Source organism: Euprymna scolopes, chromosome 13 (genome assembly GCF_053919585.1).
Source record: "Euprymna scolopes isolate OS-2025 chromosome 13, ASM5391958v1, whole genome shotgun sequence".
NCBI classification, from domain to species: Eukaryota; Metazoa; Mollusca; class Cephalopoda; order Sepiida; family Sepiolidae; genus Euprymna; species Euprymna scolopes.
Genome location: NC_136494.1, coordinates 9,125,031 through 9,145,755, shown reverse-complemented (window position 1 = coordinate 9,145,755; position 20,725 = coordinate 9,125,031). Strand labels below are relative to the sequence as shown.

At 29.8% G+C, this 20,725-nt stretch overlaps 1 protein-coding gene and 1 pseudogene across 1 annotated transcript in view; both read left to right on the top strand.

Annotated features, from left to right (window-relative positions):
* LOC145291936 (snake venom 5'-nucleotidase-like) overlaps positions 1-20,725 on the top strand; it is a 177,963-nt gene that overhangs the window by 86,086 nt on the left and 71,152 nt on the right. The window contains exons 2-3 of the mRNA XM_080137854.1: positions 9,534-9,744; positions 19,419-19,604. Of these exons, the coding sequence (XP_079993980.1) occupies positions 9,534-9,744; positions 19,419-19,604 (397 nt within the window). The remainder of the gene's footprint in view (positions 1-9,533; positions 9,745-19,418; positions 19,605-20,725) is intronic.
* The window catches only part of LOC145292450 (5S ribosomal RNA), a 118-nt pseudogene continuing 2 nt past the window's right edge, over positions 20,610-20,725 (top strand).

Sequence of the window (20,725 nt, the reverse complement as noted above, 5' to 3'; positions counted from 1 at the left end):
ATATATAGTACATAATAATAAATAATGATATATAGTACATAATAATAAATAATGATATATAGTACATAATAATAATAAATAATGATATATAGTACATAATAATAATAATAAATAATGATATATAGTACATAATAATAATAATAAATAATGATATATAGTACATAATAATAATAATAATAATAAATAATGATATATAGTACATAATAATAATAATAATAAATAATGATATATAGTACATAATAATAAATAATGATATATAGTACATAATAATAATAAATAATGATATATAGTACATAATAATAATAATAAATAATGATATATAGTACATAATAATAATAATAAATAATGATATATAGTACATAATAATAATAATAATAATAAATAATGATATATAGTACATAATAATAATAATAATAATAATAAATAATGATATATAGTACATAATAATAAATAATGATATATAGTACATAATAATAATAAATAATGATATATAGTACATAATAATAATAATAAATAATGATATATATTACATAATAATAATAACAATAAATAATGATATATAGTACATAATAATAATAATAATAAATAATGATATATAGTACATAATAATAATAATAATAAATAATGATATATAGTACATAATAATAATAATAATAATAAATAATGATATATAGTACATAATAATAATAATAAATAATGATATATAGTACATAATAATAATAATAAATAATGATATATAGTACATAATAATAATAATAATAATAAATAATGATATATAGTACATAATAATAATAATAATAAATAATGATATATAGTACGTAATAATAATAATAAATAATGATATATAGTACATAATAATAATAATAAATAATGATATATAGTACATAATAATAATAATAAATAATGATATATAGTACATAATAATAATAATAAATAATGATATATAGTACATAATAATAATAATAATAATAAATAATGATATATAGTACATAATAATAATAATAATAAATAATGATATATAGTAAATAATAATAATAATAAATAATGATATATAGTACATAATAATAATAATAATAATAATAATAAATAATGATATATAGTACATAATAATAATAATAATAAATAATGATATATAGTACATAATAATAATAATAATAAATAATGATATATAGTACATAATAATAATAATAATAAATAATGATATATAGTACATAATAATAATAATAATAATAATAAATAATGATATATAGTACATAATAATAATAATAATAAATAATGATATATAGTACATAATAATAATAATAATAAATAATGATATATAGTACATAATAATAATAATAATAAATAATGATATATAGTACATAATAATAATAATAATAAATAATGATATATAGTACATAATAATAATAATAATAATAATAAATAATGATATATAGTACATAATAATAATAATAAATAATGATATATAGTACATAATAATAATAATAAATAATGATATATAGTACATAATAATAATAATAATAATAAATAATGATATATAGTACATAATAATAATAAATAATGATATATAGTACATAATAATAATAATAAATAATGATATATAGTACATAATAATAATAAATAATGATATATAGTACATAATAATAATCATAAATAATGATATATAGTACATAATAATAATAATAAATAATGATATATAGTACATAATAATAATAATAATAATAATAAATAATGATATATAGTACATAATAATAATAATAATAATAATAATAAATAATGATATATAGTACATAATAATAATAAATAATGATATATAGTACATAATAATAATAATAATAAATAATGATATATAGTACATAATAATAATAATAATAAATAATGATATATAGTACATAATAATAATAATAATAATAATAATAATAATAATAATAAATAATGATATATAGTACATAATAATAATAATAATAAATAATGATATATAGTACATAATAATAATAATAATAAATAATGATATATAGTACATAATAATAATAATAATAATAAATAATGATATATAGTACATAATAATAATAATAAATAATGATATATAGTACATAATAATAATAATAAATAATGATATATAGTACATAATAATAATAATAATAAATAATGATATATAGTACATAATAATAATAATAATAATAATAATAATAAATAATGATATATAGTACATAATAATAATAATAATAAATAATGATATATAGTACATAATAATAATAAATAATGATATATAGTACATAATAATAATAATAAATAATGATATATAGTACATAATAATAATAAATAATGATATATAGTACATAATAATAATAAATAATGATATATAGTACATAATAATAATAATAAATAATGATATATAGTACATAATAATAATAATAAATAATGATATATAGTACATAATAATAATAAATAATGATATATAGTACATAATAATAATAATAATAATGATATATAGTACATAATAATAATAATAAATAATGATATATAGTACATAATAATAATAAATAATGATATATAGTACATAATAATAATAATAAATAATGCTATATAGTACATAATGCAAATTAGGAAACTAGTCACAACATTTGAAAGTATATGGGACTGACCTTCACTTCTGATCTGAAATATTTTTAAAACGTGTAAATATATCCAGTGGTGACGCCTCAGATTGCGGGCTTTGGGGAGTGTGGAGCCATCCTTTAATTGCCATTGCTCCCAGGTCCACTCTGACCCAGAGTGGTAATACCTCTTAGGGTCCCAACTATGAGTTAAATAGGAACCGACTTGAAAACATCAACTATATTCTATTAAATAAATTTTCTTCAATCTTTGGATTCGACATTAAATAACCTGAAAAGGGTTGATATGCCGTAAAACAAAAACAACCAACGAACCATGAACAGTACACAGGGCCCGAGCAAAGCCGGACTAAACTGCTAGTGTATCATAAGACAGAGTAGCTATCTTCAATTGAATTACGAAACTGACTTTTTTTTTTAAAACGTGTAAATAAGAATTGACATTCTTTTTATATTGTTTCGTGATAAAATGTTAAAACAAAAAACTATTTACAGAAATGTAATAAAATAAATAAATGTTTATCATTTGTATTGTTTCATGTTAGCACAAGACGTGTAAAAATCTAATTCAATCTAATATATTCCACTTTGTCAACTAAGCTCCAACCTCCTGTCCCATCGCCGCAATGTTGCATCTCTGCGCGTTTTTTATAAATATTTTAATGGAGTATGCTTTGATGAACTCGTTGCACTTATGCCCCCCTCTGACGTAGATATCCCCGACAAAACTGTTTAGCAACAAAATCTCACCCCTTCACTGTTGAGGTTCGTAAATGCCAGAAAGCTTTCTATTGTGATAATTTCTTCCCTAGAACAGCTAGACTTTGGAATTCCCTTCCTGCTATCTGCTTCCCTGCGTGTACTGATATGCAGAAGTTTAAATGTAATGTAAACCAACGTCTTGTTAATCTTTCCTAGGCATGATCCCAATTAGTATCCCCTTACTTCCAATTGGCGATATGCTTTGTTAGGAGTGACGGTGAGTAAAAAAAAATAATCTAAAATAATATTTTTAAATAAATTATTTCTATATAGTTCCGTATTTCTTTACGTTCCGTTCCATATTTTAGCTAAACCGTGTCCACTTCCGGCGTACTAACTTTGGATACTGAATTTTTGGATTTCACCTATGATTCTGACTCTAATCGTCCATTGTTCAGTGCGCGAAGACAACCCCACTTTTACGTTGAAACGACACATAAATGTTGATTAGAATAAATCCGATGAAAATATATAAACCAAAATTATTCTATTGTTTGGATTCGGTAACGATTTCTTTGGAAAAAAAATTCTATTGAAGATGATTTCCAGAATTGCGCACAAAACAAAAAAGGAGGTAAAAGAACACACAATAAATAAACGTTACCAAATGCAAGCTAAGTTACTCTTCTACCTACCTACTTAGATAATTCTTTTATGTTTAACCTATTTGAAAGTGTTTTCACTTACAATTAAAGCTAGTTTAAGGCCTATCTAGCAAGAACGAATAACAAAATAGTCTAAATCGAGATTTAGTCGAACCTATATAATGGCACAAAAATCGAAAATTAAACAAAAGAGTTATGGAACATTATATTTTCGTGCGATTGGTGACATAGATGTGTTTCTGTCAGTATTTTGTTTAATTTTCGATTTTTTAGCGATTATCGATGATTGACTATGTCTCTTATGAAACCGCCATTTTGTTTTTGTTTTTGTTCTAATTCGATGGACTTTACACTACCTTTTATTTAAAAAATAAATAAATAAATAAACACCTTAAGAAAGGTAAAACCAAAAAATCTTGTCCAGCTAGATACAAGAGCAGCTTACCTTGCCTTTTAAAGCATTTATTTGTTGCGATTTTTTTTTTCATCGTTTACTTGCATTTTTTGCTAATCTGGAGAAACACTCTTTTAAAATGACGTATTATTCATTGAGAACTTTTCAAAAGGGTCTACGGAAAGATGGAAGAAAAAAAAAGTGGCTAAAATACTAGAATCACTTTCCTTCAACGACTTCAAATACAAGTGGCCTCTTAACCGAAAACAAACACTGAGACTCTTGTAAAGAAAGGCGAATCATTAGAATAGTTATTTAAATTCTTCGTGTTTCAGTTTTTTTCCGGGGGGGGGGGGGTAACAGAGAAGTAAGAAAACGCGAAGATGTTTTGAAATGATTTACTTTCTTTTACTCTTCACGTCTACTATGTCTGTGAATAAATTGATATAGCACTAAATATTAGTGATGGGACGATACCAATACTTTCCCAGAGTCCGATATAATCTCGATTCTGTTCTAAATTTTCGATTCCGATACAATTACCGATTCTGTTCTAAATGGCAATACAATAACCGACTCTGTTCTAATTTACCGATTCCGATATAATTCCCGATTCTGTAAAAAGTTACTGATTCTGAAACAATTACCGATTCTGTTCTAAATCCCCGATTCCGAAACAATTACCGATTCTGTTCTAAATCCCCGATTCCGAAACAATTACCGATTCTGTTCTAAATCCCCGATTCCGAAACAATTACCGATTCTGTTCTAAATCCCCGATTCCGAAACAATTACCGATTCTGTTCTAAATCCCCGATTCCAATACAATTCTCGATTTTGCTCTAAATTTCACATTCGATTCTATCACTGATTTTGTTTTAAATTCCCGATTTCATTGAAACCAGTGACCTTTTTTGTTCTAGAATTTATTTTTCTATATAGGTACGAACACTCTCAATGAACTTTTGTCAGCCGAGAAATGAGGAAAATTTTACCGATATTTTCTGTGTATGTTTTAATGAAAGAAAGCTCCAGGGAAAAAAAAAACTTGGATAAATAGAGACTTAGTATAACAATAGATCCTAACCCTAACCCGCCCATAGCGAGCCTTAGGCCTTGGTTACATCTATATAAACTTCCTTAAGATGACGTCATGCCAAGTTCGCATAGGCCGGCCTTATATTAATGACTGGGTTAGTGTGTCAACTGTTACACTTCTTGAATTAATGTATTTCGTTTACAATAAACATTTGATAAAATAAATAATCCAGCCAATTCAGTAGTTAAATGAATTACAGACACTCACGCGCGTATACAAAAAGATACGTATATATATGAATGTATAAATAGATAAACATATATATATATATACACACACGTATATATAAATTTATAATATATATTCGAGAAATATAACTTTACAAATGAAATAATTTCAGAAACTTAAAGAGCATATATAAATATCAGTACTTTACAAGAAAATCCTAATCAAATGAAAATATCCAAAATTCGAGATACAACATCGGGATAAGAAAGTTTTGTAAATTAGAATTTACAACATTTCTTATGCAAAACAGGGAAATACAAATTAAAAGATTTCTTCATGGAGTTTCAAAGAATGTCTCTTATCCTCAGAGAAAAATAACAAAATATGACGATTTTTGTATTTATTTAAAGACATTTTTTTGTTTCCTCAGTTCATCGATAGTTCGACTTAGCCTTATTTATGTAAAGTTGTAAAGTTGTAAGCGAAAAGGGGTAAATAATGTAAGGGTTAGCAAGATTAAATATGTAACGAAGTACTGAGATTTGGAAAAATCGATGTGATCGGTTTTCGGCCAGAAATTTCGCTGTTAAGGGATCAAAGTTCAACGATTTGACCTTTGATAACTCTACCAAACTCCTCCGGCAATTTTGGGCCTAACCACTCGAAAATTTAGATATAGATTCCTTGGACATGGATCTAACTTAATAACTTGATTTGAGCCCAAAACAAATGTTAAGGGGTTATAATAGGGGTCAAATTAAAAAAAATTGACAGCTTTTTATTTTTATTTTTTTGCTCAGCATACACCTCCAAATACCCGGGCAACTATATATTATACATTTCTCCTCCACTGACAGAGAACAAGAAATTTAAGTGCAGCATCTGAAGAACAGATACTACACTTTGATCTTGTCTCGAAGGCCAAGAAAAAGAAATCCACATAGCCGCCATCGTTTTCCACTTCCATAAGTCGTCTTCAAGCAAATGATGAAGAAAAAAAAAAGAAGCGTTTAGTGAATTTATTGAAAAAATCGAATAATATCGTTTAAAAGCACTTAAGCGTACACTCTCCCTCATTATGAGCCTGGTTGAAGTGCGGTTTGTTCATACGAATTACTAGGGCTTCTTTGATGGGAAGGCGCAGGTTACAATATGAGACGCCTAGAATGGCGGTATTTTTTATTAATATATTTCTAAATTCATTTTTGGTGGTGTCATTTGCTAGATGGAGTTGTTATTGGAAGACTGATAACATGTAAGCCGGCGAGAAAAGCCATTCCTAGTCACGCCAATGTATAAATTGTTTTGGGCGACACATTTTCTTACATGACATTTTATATTATAGACGGCGTTACTAGTTTTTAGCATATCGTCGTCGGGAGTCGGGTTATGTGTATATACATGTGCATATATATATATGTGTGTGTGTGTACACGTCTACATCATATATACATGTGTGTATGTATGTATGTAATATAGATATGTATGTATGTATATATGTAATATATATATATATATATATATATATATATATATATATATATATATATATATATATATATAGGGAAATATGTTTATTAAATTACGTTTAACCTTTTATTTATACCAATCCTTTCCGGCAGTCAGAGATTGACACGCTACGACGGCAAACACCAACCGTTGAGGAATGGTATTGCTCAACCAGCTTTTGCCTGTAATGTGTGAATACATGTTCGTTCTTATTACCATTTAACCCCATAGCAATTTGGGAATTTAAAGTTGATGACTTTGTAACAAAATTCAAAGACAACATAACATAATGACAAAAATTAATTGCAACTTCTCTCCCAATTTTCGGATTTTGTATACATGCCCGTATTCCTTTATTTTCTTTTAAATTTTATAAGTGCTTTTTCTTCTGATGAGTTAAGGGCAGAATAAATTCAAGAATTGATATAAGAATTACATGAATGATTCTGCGCTACGAAAGAGGTGCTGTCAAGACTTGTACATATCAATGTACTTAAAGAAATAAATGGTAAAATGGTCAACATCTTGGAATTTGGAATATAGACTTCTATCTTTTATCTATCTATCTATCTATCTATCATATATATATATATATATATATATATATATATATATATATATATATATATATATATATGTATATATATATATAAGAAGAAGAATACAAGCGATGGTTGACGTTATGTTATTTGAGAAGGAAAACCGAGAATTTTAGGATTTTTTCCTTTTTCACTTGCATGTGGTCTGTAATCGTTTTCTTCAACATTTTTCCCATACAATCCGGATGATTTCCCCTGAAATAGGGACGAAACGTTGATTACTATTTTATCAATTCTCGGGTTTCCTTCTCAAATAACACACACACATATATATATATATATATATATATATATATATATATGCGTGTGTGTATTTGGATATATATGTATATATAAGGAACTTTAAATATTTTATTGATATTAATTTATACTTCAATATTAACTTAAGAGTGCAAATAGGTCAAAAATATATATGGAAACAAAAAAAAATGTTTTTTTATTAATTTCCTAATTGTATTTCCGTCTAAATTATTACGTAATAGTAAAGTTAATCCGTTTTTTTTTAAATAATTAATTGCTTAGAAATTTTACTTAAAACTGTTTATTTATTAATAAAAAAAAGGTGTAGATTGAAATTATTATTTGGAATTCCCTCCACCCACTAGCAACACGACAAGCATCACAAAAACAAATATTTTAAGCTAAAATAATATCGTCATAATTTAGTTTGTATACGTTTATTGGCTTTCTTGATTTTCCTGGGCAGCGCCGGTACATAGGTCTTGCTAGTAATAGTATAACCGCCTTTCAATTAATACCTTTTCAGACAAACAATAAAGGCAAATAGTCTACATTAGAGGTTAATCTCTTCAGCTTCAGGTTGCAATGACCAGGTCACTCGAGGTGTTGCCTGTAATGTAGACAGTATGCAATTAATATTAACAATATTTGTTGTTCGAAAAAGTAAACGAATAGATACACCGTTATTCACTGTCGGTCACAGCAGCTCTTTTCAACAACACTGCTCTATTGTGATGGTAAATATTTCGCTCTATCTTTTCTCATCGCAGTTTTTATTTTATTTTTATTTTTGTTTTTTTTTCTTTAAACAGCTGAAATTCCAGACACTTACAGGCAGCCTCCTGTTGTTTGAGAGTGTTAAAGAGTCGCATTATATGAGATTTATAGAAAATAATTGACCGTATAAATATTTTAGACCAAGAACTAAACTGCGCAAAGTTCATATCAGTCATTCGATGTATAAGAAATTTTAACAGTAAATGCATTTCAGTATATAATAATAATAATAATAATAATAATAATAATAATAATGTGATACCAAAACAGCCAAGTAGAGTCAAGGAGGAAGAAAAGATCGAAGAGAGAGCACTGAGCAGACTTCAAGATCAAAGAAAAGAAACTTCAATCTGAGCCATAAAATGACGAAGAGTTCTGAATGAAAGAAGGAAAGTGGGGGGGATTAGCGCGAGGATTAACGTTAAGAGAGGAAAGGGTGGGGAGATAAGCTCTTCTTTGCATACCGACATTATATATATATATATATATATATATATATATATATTCCCATACATGATATATAATATACATTTTCATTTACATAGAATTTAACATTAAAAAACAAATTGGTGTACTATCGTTTCCGAGACGATAGGTTTTATTCAATGCATTTGAACTCGTGAGGGACGTTATAAATGTAATGAGAGACGTATCTAAAAGAGCAACGAAGATGTCAATAGTAGTTTGAATAATACAGAAAATATGTTTAAAATTACCTTTCAAACTTTTTACAATCTTTCTTAACTCTGTTTTGAATTCCAGTGCCTGGGAAACCATGAATTTGACGATGGAGTTGCAGGACTCGTACCGTTTCTTCAGACAGCAACATTTCCAGTATTAGCTTCTAATATAGAGCTCGACGGAATAGCAAAGATGGCAGAGGTAAAGAAGCGAATCAAACTTCATATTGGAGGCGAATTGATAGGCATTGTCGGCTACATAACAAAAGACACACCAATACTAGCCAAACCAGGTAAGTCCTTAATTTAGTTTTTTGTTTGTTCTGTTTGCAAACATAGAAGGTTATTTATAATACTCCTAAAATGTCAGGACGGGTATAAACAATAAATATACCATTAATTTTAAATGTTATATATTTTTTCTTTGGCGGTTATGGTTCCCCCTCCTAAGAACGAAGGTCTGGTCACAAAAGTGACGTCTTACACGTGGTACAAGCAAGCAAGATTTGTCGAATAGTTAAACGTATCGATGATGAATGGGTTAAAAAAAAGCATCCGAAAACCTTTTACAATGTACTGAAAAAATAAAACTAGAGAACGATTCATTCTGAATTTGAACTTTATTCAATATTAAAAACAATAAAAATAAAATAATGATTTTTAAAAGTGATTAGTGAAGAACGGTCCAGAATTAGTTATTAATTCAATGCAATGCGAAAATCATTAATTATAAATAATAGAGTAGTATAACATTAACGAAGTTACACACACATATATAATATAGTATAATATCCTCCCTTATATATATATATATATATATATATATATATAAAATAAACTCATTTCCCCCCTCTGATTTTGACCTTTATAGGATTAAAAATCAAAAGATTTCATGCAAATGTAATGTGCACAAACTGCAGCACAATATCTGAGGTGTGTTATAGGCATATTACATCTCCACTTCCTCGATAATCGTAGATTCCTATATTTTTTCTGCTGAGAGTTTCCTGCCAAATTCGGTTAAAATCACTGGAAGTAGTAAAATCTTTTCCCTCTAATAAATTCCTCCTTCCCTCGCCACCCATTTACACCGTTGCGTGATTGTTCGCAAAGGATATTTACGAACGAACGCCTGTTTCGATTTTCTGTACTTCGTAGTTGCTTACATAAAATGGAATGTAATTTCACCGTGCCTTTCCGCTCAATGCTTCCTATTGGTGAAACACACTACGGAATTAACCGATAGCGACATTCCAACAAACATTAATTCTTATCCCATGCTTACTTCTACGTTGCTTAATTACCATTTATTTCCAAACATTTATACACTAAAAAATCAGGATTCTTTCCATTTTTTTTTAAAAACAAACATATAATACATCATTTCCGTTTTCTTTCGTTTTGTACTTTGCTTTTCGCTGTGTTTCTTTGTTTTTGTTTTTCCGAAACGTTCATCATTTGTTCCCCTTATTTTTGCTTTTTGTTTTTCCGATTTCTTTTTTAAAGAAATTTTACGTTTGTTCGATTTTTTTTTTCTGTTTTCGTTTTTCCGATTTTTTAGGGAAGTTTAACATCGTTTTTTTTTTTTTAAATTGAAACAGGGTTATTAATTCGCTTATCCTTCACTTTACCCCCCCCTTACACATCCGAGTGACGTTTTATTTGTTTTGGGTGGAGTTTTACGAGTATGTCTTGTACTTTGTATAAGACATCTGATATTGCCAATCCTTGACAATTTGATTTAAGGTTTGTGTTCCTTTAGCAATTTTGGAATGACAATCCAAATTCAATTGTGCAAGTTCAGTTTATTTGCTATTTTTACGCTTATAAAAAAACTGAAATGTTGTAAGTTGGTAAAGTTAAACCATCTTAGTATTTACCATCCTATATATTGCTTGAGCGGACATTGGATTTTGCTTTTTTCCTGAAAGCTTCAAGCGATTTTACTCTATATATCTCATATAGAAGTAATGTGTTAGAACCTGGAATGTGGTCCCTTGATTTCTGAGAGCTTCGACTAAAGTAAAATGAAAAAGAAAGAGAAATATGCTAAAATGGAACTCATAATATATACATTGGTATGACTATAACTACAATCTCTTGCAGTCTTTCATGCACTTTTCTTCTGCATAAACGTTTATTCATCAACACTCAACTATACGTAACACACATACAGCTAACTTTCCAATATAAACTGTTATTCGCTCACTTCTACTTGCAGTCTATGCACTTCTCACCCATGTATCATTGTTCATCCGGTCTTATAAAGTGACCACCCACCAAATCCGCTACGAAGGTGTAGGAGGAATTTTTTCATGTTTTTAAATCGTTTTGATCTAGCACTGACCTTTAATAATAAATCTGACAATTTTCTGTTGTCGTACTACTGTAATATACCGCGGACGACTAGATGCAAATACAAAGTCGTGAGCGAAATGACATTACGGTAAGAAAAAAGAAATCTATAAAAAGGAGAGAGAGCACGTTCGAGAAGACGATCACGTTAAAGATGTAGATAACGTTCGAGAGTACATTCGAGAGAAGTCACGCGTGGCAGGAGAATTCGAGTTATTCTATGGCTTGGTCTCCTTTGCGACGCAGACTGCATACAAGGTGTTGGGTCCTAAAACGTCTACATGTTTATGCGTGTGGGTCCTGTGTGTAAAAGCATGCAATCATACATTATGATCAGACCATACGTGTGAAGAAGACTCATGAGAGTCGAAAGCTTTTTCAACAATGAGCGGCTCTTGTTTACGTGATAATAGCTCCAACAGTTGAACCGTTTCAACATTTCTGACCTCCACTCTACGGTGCATCCTGTTTACGAAATACATATTTTTACAGACATGATTTAATGTCATTACTATTATCTGACCTACTCATTAATGTTTTACTATTTTACAAATGTTGTATCGTGTTAATGGCTAGCCAGTTCCCAGTAGGCATCGTTGTGCCATGGTTATTTGCAACAAATTATTTAGAAATTTACTTTGTCCGGCCAATACGCAAGCAGAAAACAATTTTAAAATAATCACCTTAAATTAAACATCAACACAGAGGATAACTCATTTAAACTTAAAAGAAAAAAATATCGCATTTGTGTACATTATGTTTTAAAATGTACTAGCAAATAAAAATGACATAAAATATATCACAGGCGACGGCGGGCACTTAGAGATAGTACTTTATCTTAGTGTGTGTGTGTGTGTGTGTGTGTGTGTGTGTGTGTGTGTGTGTGTGTGTGTGTGTGTGTGTGTGTGTGTGTGTGTGATTGAGATTTAATCGATACGTTACGTTTTGTTTTAATAAGTACAATTATGAGTAGATGTAGGGATGTATTATACGCAAGAATAAGATTTATTTATGTTATTTTATAACTTCAAAAACGCCGCATACTGTTTAACTGTAGCTGCATTATTCCCCATTTATCTTTATCTTTTTATTCATCCATTTATTTTATTTTTATTTATTCATATTAGCTAATATTTCTGGCGTCGTATTTCTTGACTCATATCAGTATTTTTATTGGGATATATATATATATATATATATATATATATATATATATATATATATATATATATATATATATATATATATATGGTATTTAGGGTGCCTGAAGTCTTTAAATGAAACAACGCTGCTCTGTTAATGGAATTGCACGCGTGAGTTGAAGGTCACAGCTTTTGGAGGGCACTCTATGAGGCAAGTTGTCTGTCGATATGTCACGTTTCCATTTGAAAAGGCATTTCATCATTGAATGCCCAAATTGATCGGACGTATATTAGTTTAGATGTGTCAGTATTTCTCTACAAGAGGCTATGTCTGTCGGTCGCAATGACACAATTATGTTTCAACTAGAATCTTACTTGGTCCATCACGCTCACGTTTTAAATGACATTTTTGTCTGTCTGTTGCATTTAAGTCTCAGAATGTTACGGCTGTAATTCAAGTGTTCATCAAAGAACGCCCAGATTGAAATCACGTATGTGTATCGTTTTAACTTCAAGTTTAAAATAACATTTTCGAGTCTGTCAGATTTTTGTTTGTTTGTTTGTTTGTCACACTAAAGTGACAAATAACATTTTCGCTTGTCTCTCACACTAAGGTTTTAAATAATATTATTGTGTTTATGGACAATCGACGTTTAAAATAAAATTATTAAAATTGTCTGCCACATTAAAGTTTGAAATAACATTTTCGTTTGTCTGTCAGCCTAAAGTACGAAATAAACTCATTGTTTGTCTGTCACATTAAAGTTTGAAATAAAATTATTGCGTCTGTCACATTACAGCTTTAAAAAAACGCTTTCGTTTGTCTGTCACACAAAATTTTGACATACAAAATTCTTTTATCAGTAACACTGAAGTTTGAAACAACACTTGTGTTAGTCTGTCACATTATAAATTTAAATAAAATTATTGTGTGTCTGTCACACTAAAGTTTGAAATAAAATTATCGTTTGTCTGTCAAATTTTGTAATAAAAATTTAGTTTGTCTGTCACCATGATGTTTGGAACATTTGTATTTGTCTGTCAATCAAAAAATTGAAATATAATTATTGTGTGTCTATCACACTAAAGTTTAAAATAACATTTTCGTTTGTATGTCAGACTAAATTTTGACATAAAAACATTATTTTATCTGTAACAATGGAGTTTGAAACAACATTTGTGTTTGTCTGTCACACTAAAAATGTAAATAAAATTATTGTATGTCTGTTAAAGTTTGAAATAGAATTATCGTTTCTCTGTCACAGTAAATTTTCTAATAAAAATTTAGTTTGTCTGTCACACTAAAGATTAAATAATGTTTTCATACATCTTTCAATGTTTATCAATTTGTTGACTTTTCAGGATATTATGTTCTTTTGTCTGTCACGCTTAATTTTGAAAAAGTATTTTCGTTTGTGTTTCATGGTTTACTTTTTGTTTTCATGACACACTTAATTTTTAAATATCATTTCCATTTGTCGGTCACGGCGTTTTTGAAATAGCATATTCGTTTTTCAGTCAAACTTTGAAATAGCATTTACGTTTGTCTGTTTTGCATAAGTGGCAAATATCGTCTTCATTTGTCTCTTACACCTAATTTTCTCTCGACATTTTTGAATGGTCTATCACATAGGTTCGTATAATTTCTTTTGCGCTGTCATTCTCTAGTTTGAAATCGCATTTCTATCGCTAGATACGCAGACAGAAATGGACGCATTTACTTGTTGCAAAGGTCAAATACCATTTTTTTAACTGCTTCAAGAAAGTCAAATTCGCGAAATTTGGCTTTAAAAAGGTCAAGCTGACAACCTGAACAATACTATGAGAGTGACCATCCTTTGATGTAACCTCCATGTTAAATATCATTATAATAATAATATATGATCATTGTTGTAATGGCGTGAAAAAATGACTCGTAGCAATTTCGACGTGTAGGGGTTCTCCACCGAAGAAAAATAAAAGCGAAACGTTACGTTAAAAGGGAACATTTGAAAGAAACGAGGTAAAAAAAGAACACTGTCTAGCAAAGAGTAAATTAGGGACTGTCTGTTACAAAATTATTTTATTATTTTATTGAAATTTGTTACACAATAGTATTTTCTGAGTATTTATTAGTACCTATTAATTTATCTTATTTGTGCTAGTTCTATATTTAAAATACAATGGACACTATTTGCAAAGAAATATTTATAAACTCATATTTTGTTGCGTGTTATTAGTTTTTCTGCCTAAAAAACTATTTTTTTAGCAGTCCAGAAAAATATCAGCTTTATTAAAACATGGTTTTAATAAAACATGATTAAATATGCCTCGTTCCGTGGAATTTCCACGGGTCCCGCTAATATAGTTTAATGACACAAGACATGCTAAATACTTTCTTTGTTTTGATATTTACATATGTTTTTAAAAAATCTTCCGACTTATTTGTTCTAATTAACAGCAATTCTATAACAGAGCCGCTAACGCTGGTAGCAGCAGTAGCCTCATAATACATGCGCAAATGACTGAGCCAGTGTGCGATGTGACGTCTGAGCAGAGACGAAAAGTCACACGCAGCTAGAGAAGCGGTGTTCGAGACGTGCTCAGGGAAGCACGTGTTCGACGCGTGGCTGAAAAAATAACAGTGAACAACACGTGGGTAACAAGAGTGTCTTAAAATAACATGTCTATACGAGAAATGAACCGTTTAAAGTAAAATGCAATGCGTTGCTGGAAATACAAGGAATAAAGGTGTTTTGTCAAAAACTGACACAGCGAGTCGAATTTTTCAATTTTTCACCTCTTTCTTTTTTTTCTGTTTGTTTTTTGTTTTGTTTTTTGTTTTACATGGTAGTCACCACTTATCAAGGCCCGGAAGGATAAGGGTTATTGCGTGTACAGTAATCAATGGGATAGTATCGTAGTAATCATTAATATTGGAGATTTGATAAAGTGTCTTACTTAAGAGGGCGATTCATCAGGAATTTGTTTATGTTGGACTTGAAGACATCCAAGTTGTAGTCAGGTGGGAAACAGGCAAACGGGAGAGAGCTCCACGTGCGTGCACTTCTAAGAAAGAAGCTTTGTTCATGGAATCTACGTTTTGATTTAGTCACAGACAAAGCTACGGAGTTTACATTTTAACATCTACACAATTCGTGTCTTACGGTGCATAATTTCTACGTTATCTATCAATCTCGCTGCCGTCTCTCTTTCTGCCTTATTTTTAAGAGAATACTTCAATGCTCGCTAGCGATTAAAATAATGAATTAACATTGGATTTTCATGGCACTATAAAACGAATTAGAAGTTTATTTTGTGACAATACAAAAAAACATAAAGTTGGATCATGAAAATGGGAAGTGTCACCATTGTAGGATCGAACAAATTATTTATCGTACACAAACTTTAATATTTGTTTTCCTCAATATTTTCGAATACGAACGAAAGTTTATTTTGTTTTGAATTTTAAAACGAACAGACCACAAGCCCCCCTAACAAGTATTTTTTTGTTCCAACAAAAAAAAAAAAGAAACCCAGTCCGTACAACAAACCGCTCACAAAGTTAAGTCACTGCGCTTTTAAATTACTATTTTTCCATCAAATACTAACCATGGAGCAAAACTGGCTGGCAGATGCGTTATCCACTCATCTTTTAACAAAAAACAGTGGAAGATACTGTGATCGCTGCTATATTTGTGGAACATGATTTATACATAACTACGGCAATGGCGGTTTTTGTCCGCTCGTAAAATACGCTTAAATATGATACTTTAACTTGTCCAGATTTTGTATATTTATATAATACTAAAACTCTGTCGTTCTTGATTGTTTGTTTGTTTGCTTGCGCACTATCCTCCTCCTCCTCCTCCTCCTCCTCCTACTACTACTACTACTATGCCTCCTCTTCTTGCTACTACTATTACTTCTCCTCTTTACAATTACTACTACGCCTCCTCTTCCTCCTCTTATTACTACTACGCCTACTCTTCCTTATCCTACTATAAACTACTACTGGTTGACATGTATTTTCCCTACTACCACTCTACTACTGCATTCTTTTCACATCGTTCATTTCCGTATTACGTTTAAGTTCTTTTAACGCAATGTTTTTACAAATAAATCTACTATTTTACAATGTATTGTTTTACTGTGTACGTTTTCAGCGACCCAATTTTTTTTCACGTTTGAATTAAAAGATATTTCAAAACTTGAATTAAACTTTAAGTATTATGGTATCTGTTCAGTGCACATTTACCTATAAGTATGGCAAACTACTTATAATTCAATGGCTGTAAGTTTTCTTTTCAAGAATAAACAATTATAAACAGAACGACTCATAGAAATCTATCTATATTCTTTTTTCATTTTAATATACTTTCATAGAAATGTTTCTGTTACGTCACAAAAAATATTTTCTTTACGTCAAATATGTCAGGCTCATACATTAATTCCATAGTTAATATATACTGACCCAACGGGTCACGGGTAGTCTAGTATCATTATAAAGTCGTGATTTCAAAAGTAAAAAAGTATTCAGATAGAATCGAAAGCGAAATCAAAACTGTAGCATTCAAAGCTGGTGACGTTACCACTGTAACAACGTTACACGCATATGAACTGATTAAAAATCTAAATATCTATAAAAGCGAACTTGTATGTGTGTGTACATTTCCCTACCAAACTACTCTGTTAATTGTTTGTCTACAGACGCGAGATTTGACATAAGGGTTATTGAGATTTGAGAAAATGTTTTAATCGGTTTTCGGCCAGAAATTTGGTTGTCAAGGCGTCAAAGTTCAACTCTTTGACCTTTGACAATTCTACCAAACTCCTCCGCCAATTTTGGGTCTAAACACTTAAAATTTTAGATGTAGGTTACTTGGACATGGATCAAACATTTTAATTTGATTTAAGCCCAAAACAATAAATGTTAAGGGGTCAAAATTGGGGTAAAAGTTTTTTTAAAAAATTGACCTCTGCGGGCTCTACCAAATTACTCAACTAATTTTTTGGTCTAAACATTTGAAATTTTCCATAGTGTATTCAGACATAGGGCAAGCGTTTTAATCGGGGTTTTGGTCAATAATTTGGCTTCCAAGAGGTCAGAGTTCAAGATATGTGACCTTTGCGGTCTCTAGCAAACTATTCAGCCAATTTTGGCCCTAAACATTTTATATAGAGGTATATTTTTACTTTATTCCGCGCATGTCAAAATGTTATTCATTTCTTCAAATCGTTTAACATTAAATTTTTCTTACTTATCTCTTGGAAACGCGGTTGGAGCACTAGATGTTTTAGTTTCATTTTTTTTAACTTTTGAAATTACAACGGTATATATGATGCAATATAATATTTTATAGAGAATTGGCTTTATAATAAATACGAATATATTTAAGCCCCCCGCTAGTATATTATATTGTACCTAATATATAGTAGTGATTTCAAAAGTAAACAAGGCCGATAGCCATTAGTCGCATGCTCTCATGTAATGAATGAGTGAATGTAGGATTGACATGAAATTCTTAAAGATAAACTAAAATGACCGAAAAATAGACTGAAATGACTTAAATAAATAAAAAGTAAATGAGTTAGAATGACTTAAATGAACTTAAGGATGAATTGAATGACCTTAAGAATGACTTGAATGCTTAAAACATAACTGGAATCCTTCAAAAACAACTTGAATGATCTGGAGAATGACTTGAATGACTTTGATACTGACTGGTTTTAAAAATGGGTGATCATTTTACATTAAATTAATACAGAAAAGTGATCCCCCGCTTTATATCGCAGTTATAACTATAAGTACAGCATGTAGTAAGAACAGATACTACACTTTGATCTTGGCCAAGAAAAGCTTAAAAAGCTAAGAACAGCATCTATTAACAACAGACCTTTGATCTTAACCAAAAAGGCCAAGCACAAAAGTGTTACGGACAGACCAACCGACCGACCGACCGACGGAGTGACTTATAGAGTCGCTTGCATGCGACTAAAAAGTATGACTTGGCTGTCAGCTAGAATCAAAACCAAAACATATAGCGCTCTGGCCTTAGAAATTACCGTTTGTTCTATCGTCGAATGGATAAGAAAAGTTAAAAATGAACCGTCTATAACGTATAGTTATATATGTGGGAATACATACAAATAGCACGTTTATTCGGTTTACGCTGGCCAAGTTCCATGGTTTTTTTTTTATTTTGACCCCCTTAGCAGCTATTCTTACCGGCTAAAAATTCATAAAACAACCGTTCTCTGCGGTCTCCCTTCTCGAAAGAGATATACTTTGAAAAATTGGAGACAGTGAGTTTTATAAATAAGAATTACAAAATATTGTCCGCCATAAATAACTAAATAATAATAATGAATCGAGCACTTATGGCTTATATTGTTGGTTTTTGTTAGTGCTTGTTTTTTTTTTCTTTTGGCTTTCATATAAACTAATCTTAACAATATTAATAAATATGTATTGTTCTTTATCATTGCAGGAGATTTGGTCTTCCTTGACGAAGTTGAAAGTGTACAGAAGGAAGTTGATGAGCTGATGAAGGAAGGCGTCAACAAAATTATCGCCTTGGGCCACGCCGGTTATTCGATGGACAAGAAGATCGCCAAAGAGGTCAAGGGCGTCGATATTGTGGTCGGTGGTCATACCAACACTTTCTTATATAAAGGTTATTTTCCCCGCATTATTAATAGAGAATAGGGGTCATTTTGTTGAAGAGACCCGCCAACAAACAAATACCCCGCCATTTATAAAACACAGCAAGAAATGAATTAATATATAGATACGTTAATTTAATGTTTATAGTGTGTTGTCACTAGGGCTATGACAACAGCATATTCTTTTCATTGTTTTGACTCTCGAGTATATATCCGACACAGTAGACACAGTTAGTCAACCAAGAACCACATCACTCTATATAAAGGCATATAAGATATCAACGGATACATACTCGAGAGTCAAAATAATAAAAAGAGTACGCTGTTGTCACAGCCCTGGTTATCACCTTCTATCCTCCTTTTAATTAAATACGATCTCCCGATCACCGATGTGATGTAAAAAAAATAAATAAAGTAAAAAAAAAAAAAGATGTAGCTTTTGAGCCGTACATGAAACTAAAATATACCTTCGTCATCTTCTGGCTAGGACCCAAGAGTAGTATCTGTGCTCTCTAAACATGGTATAGATGATATAATGGTATCGTGTGGCGTCCATACAATGGAATTATGCTACAGAATCCTATAAGGATATTGGAAATAAACCGTAATAACCAGATATATTCTGAAACTACATTAACCGGATTACTTAGATAAATACTTTTACAGTTTTAACAAAAAGATACAATAATATCGCGGGATCTCCATTCACACTGAACGTCCACAGCAATATATTACATATGAAATATGCCGCTGTGGAATTTCCACAGGTCCCGCTAGTGTACAGATGAATATAAATGCATTCACTATTTCCATGTTGTAATATGTATATCATTTGAAACACAGTTTGTTCTAATGTGATAATTATCAACTGCATTATTTTTATACAAATATTTTGTTGCCGTGTTTTTGGTGAAGTTTTTTTTTTTTTTAATTTATGTTGCGAAAAGAAGGGAAGATGACACTTCATAATGGCGTTTCTTTTGGTTGTCGTTTAATTCGTGACGCACCCATTCATCATATACGGCATAATCACGTTGACACACCGGTTCCCGTCAGATCATCGAAGTTAAGCAACGTTGAGCCTGGTCATTACTAAAATGGGTGACCAATTGGGAAGTCCAGGTGCTGTATG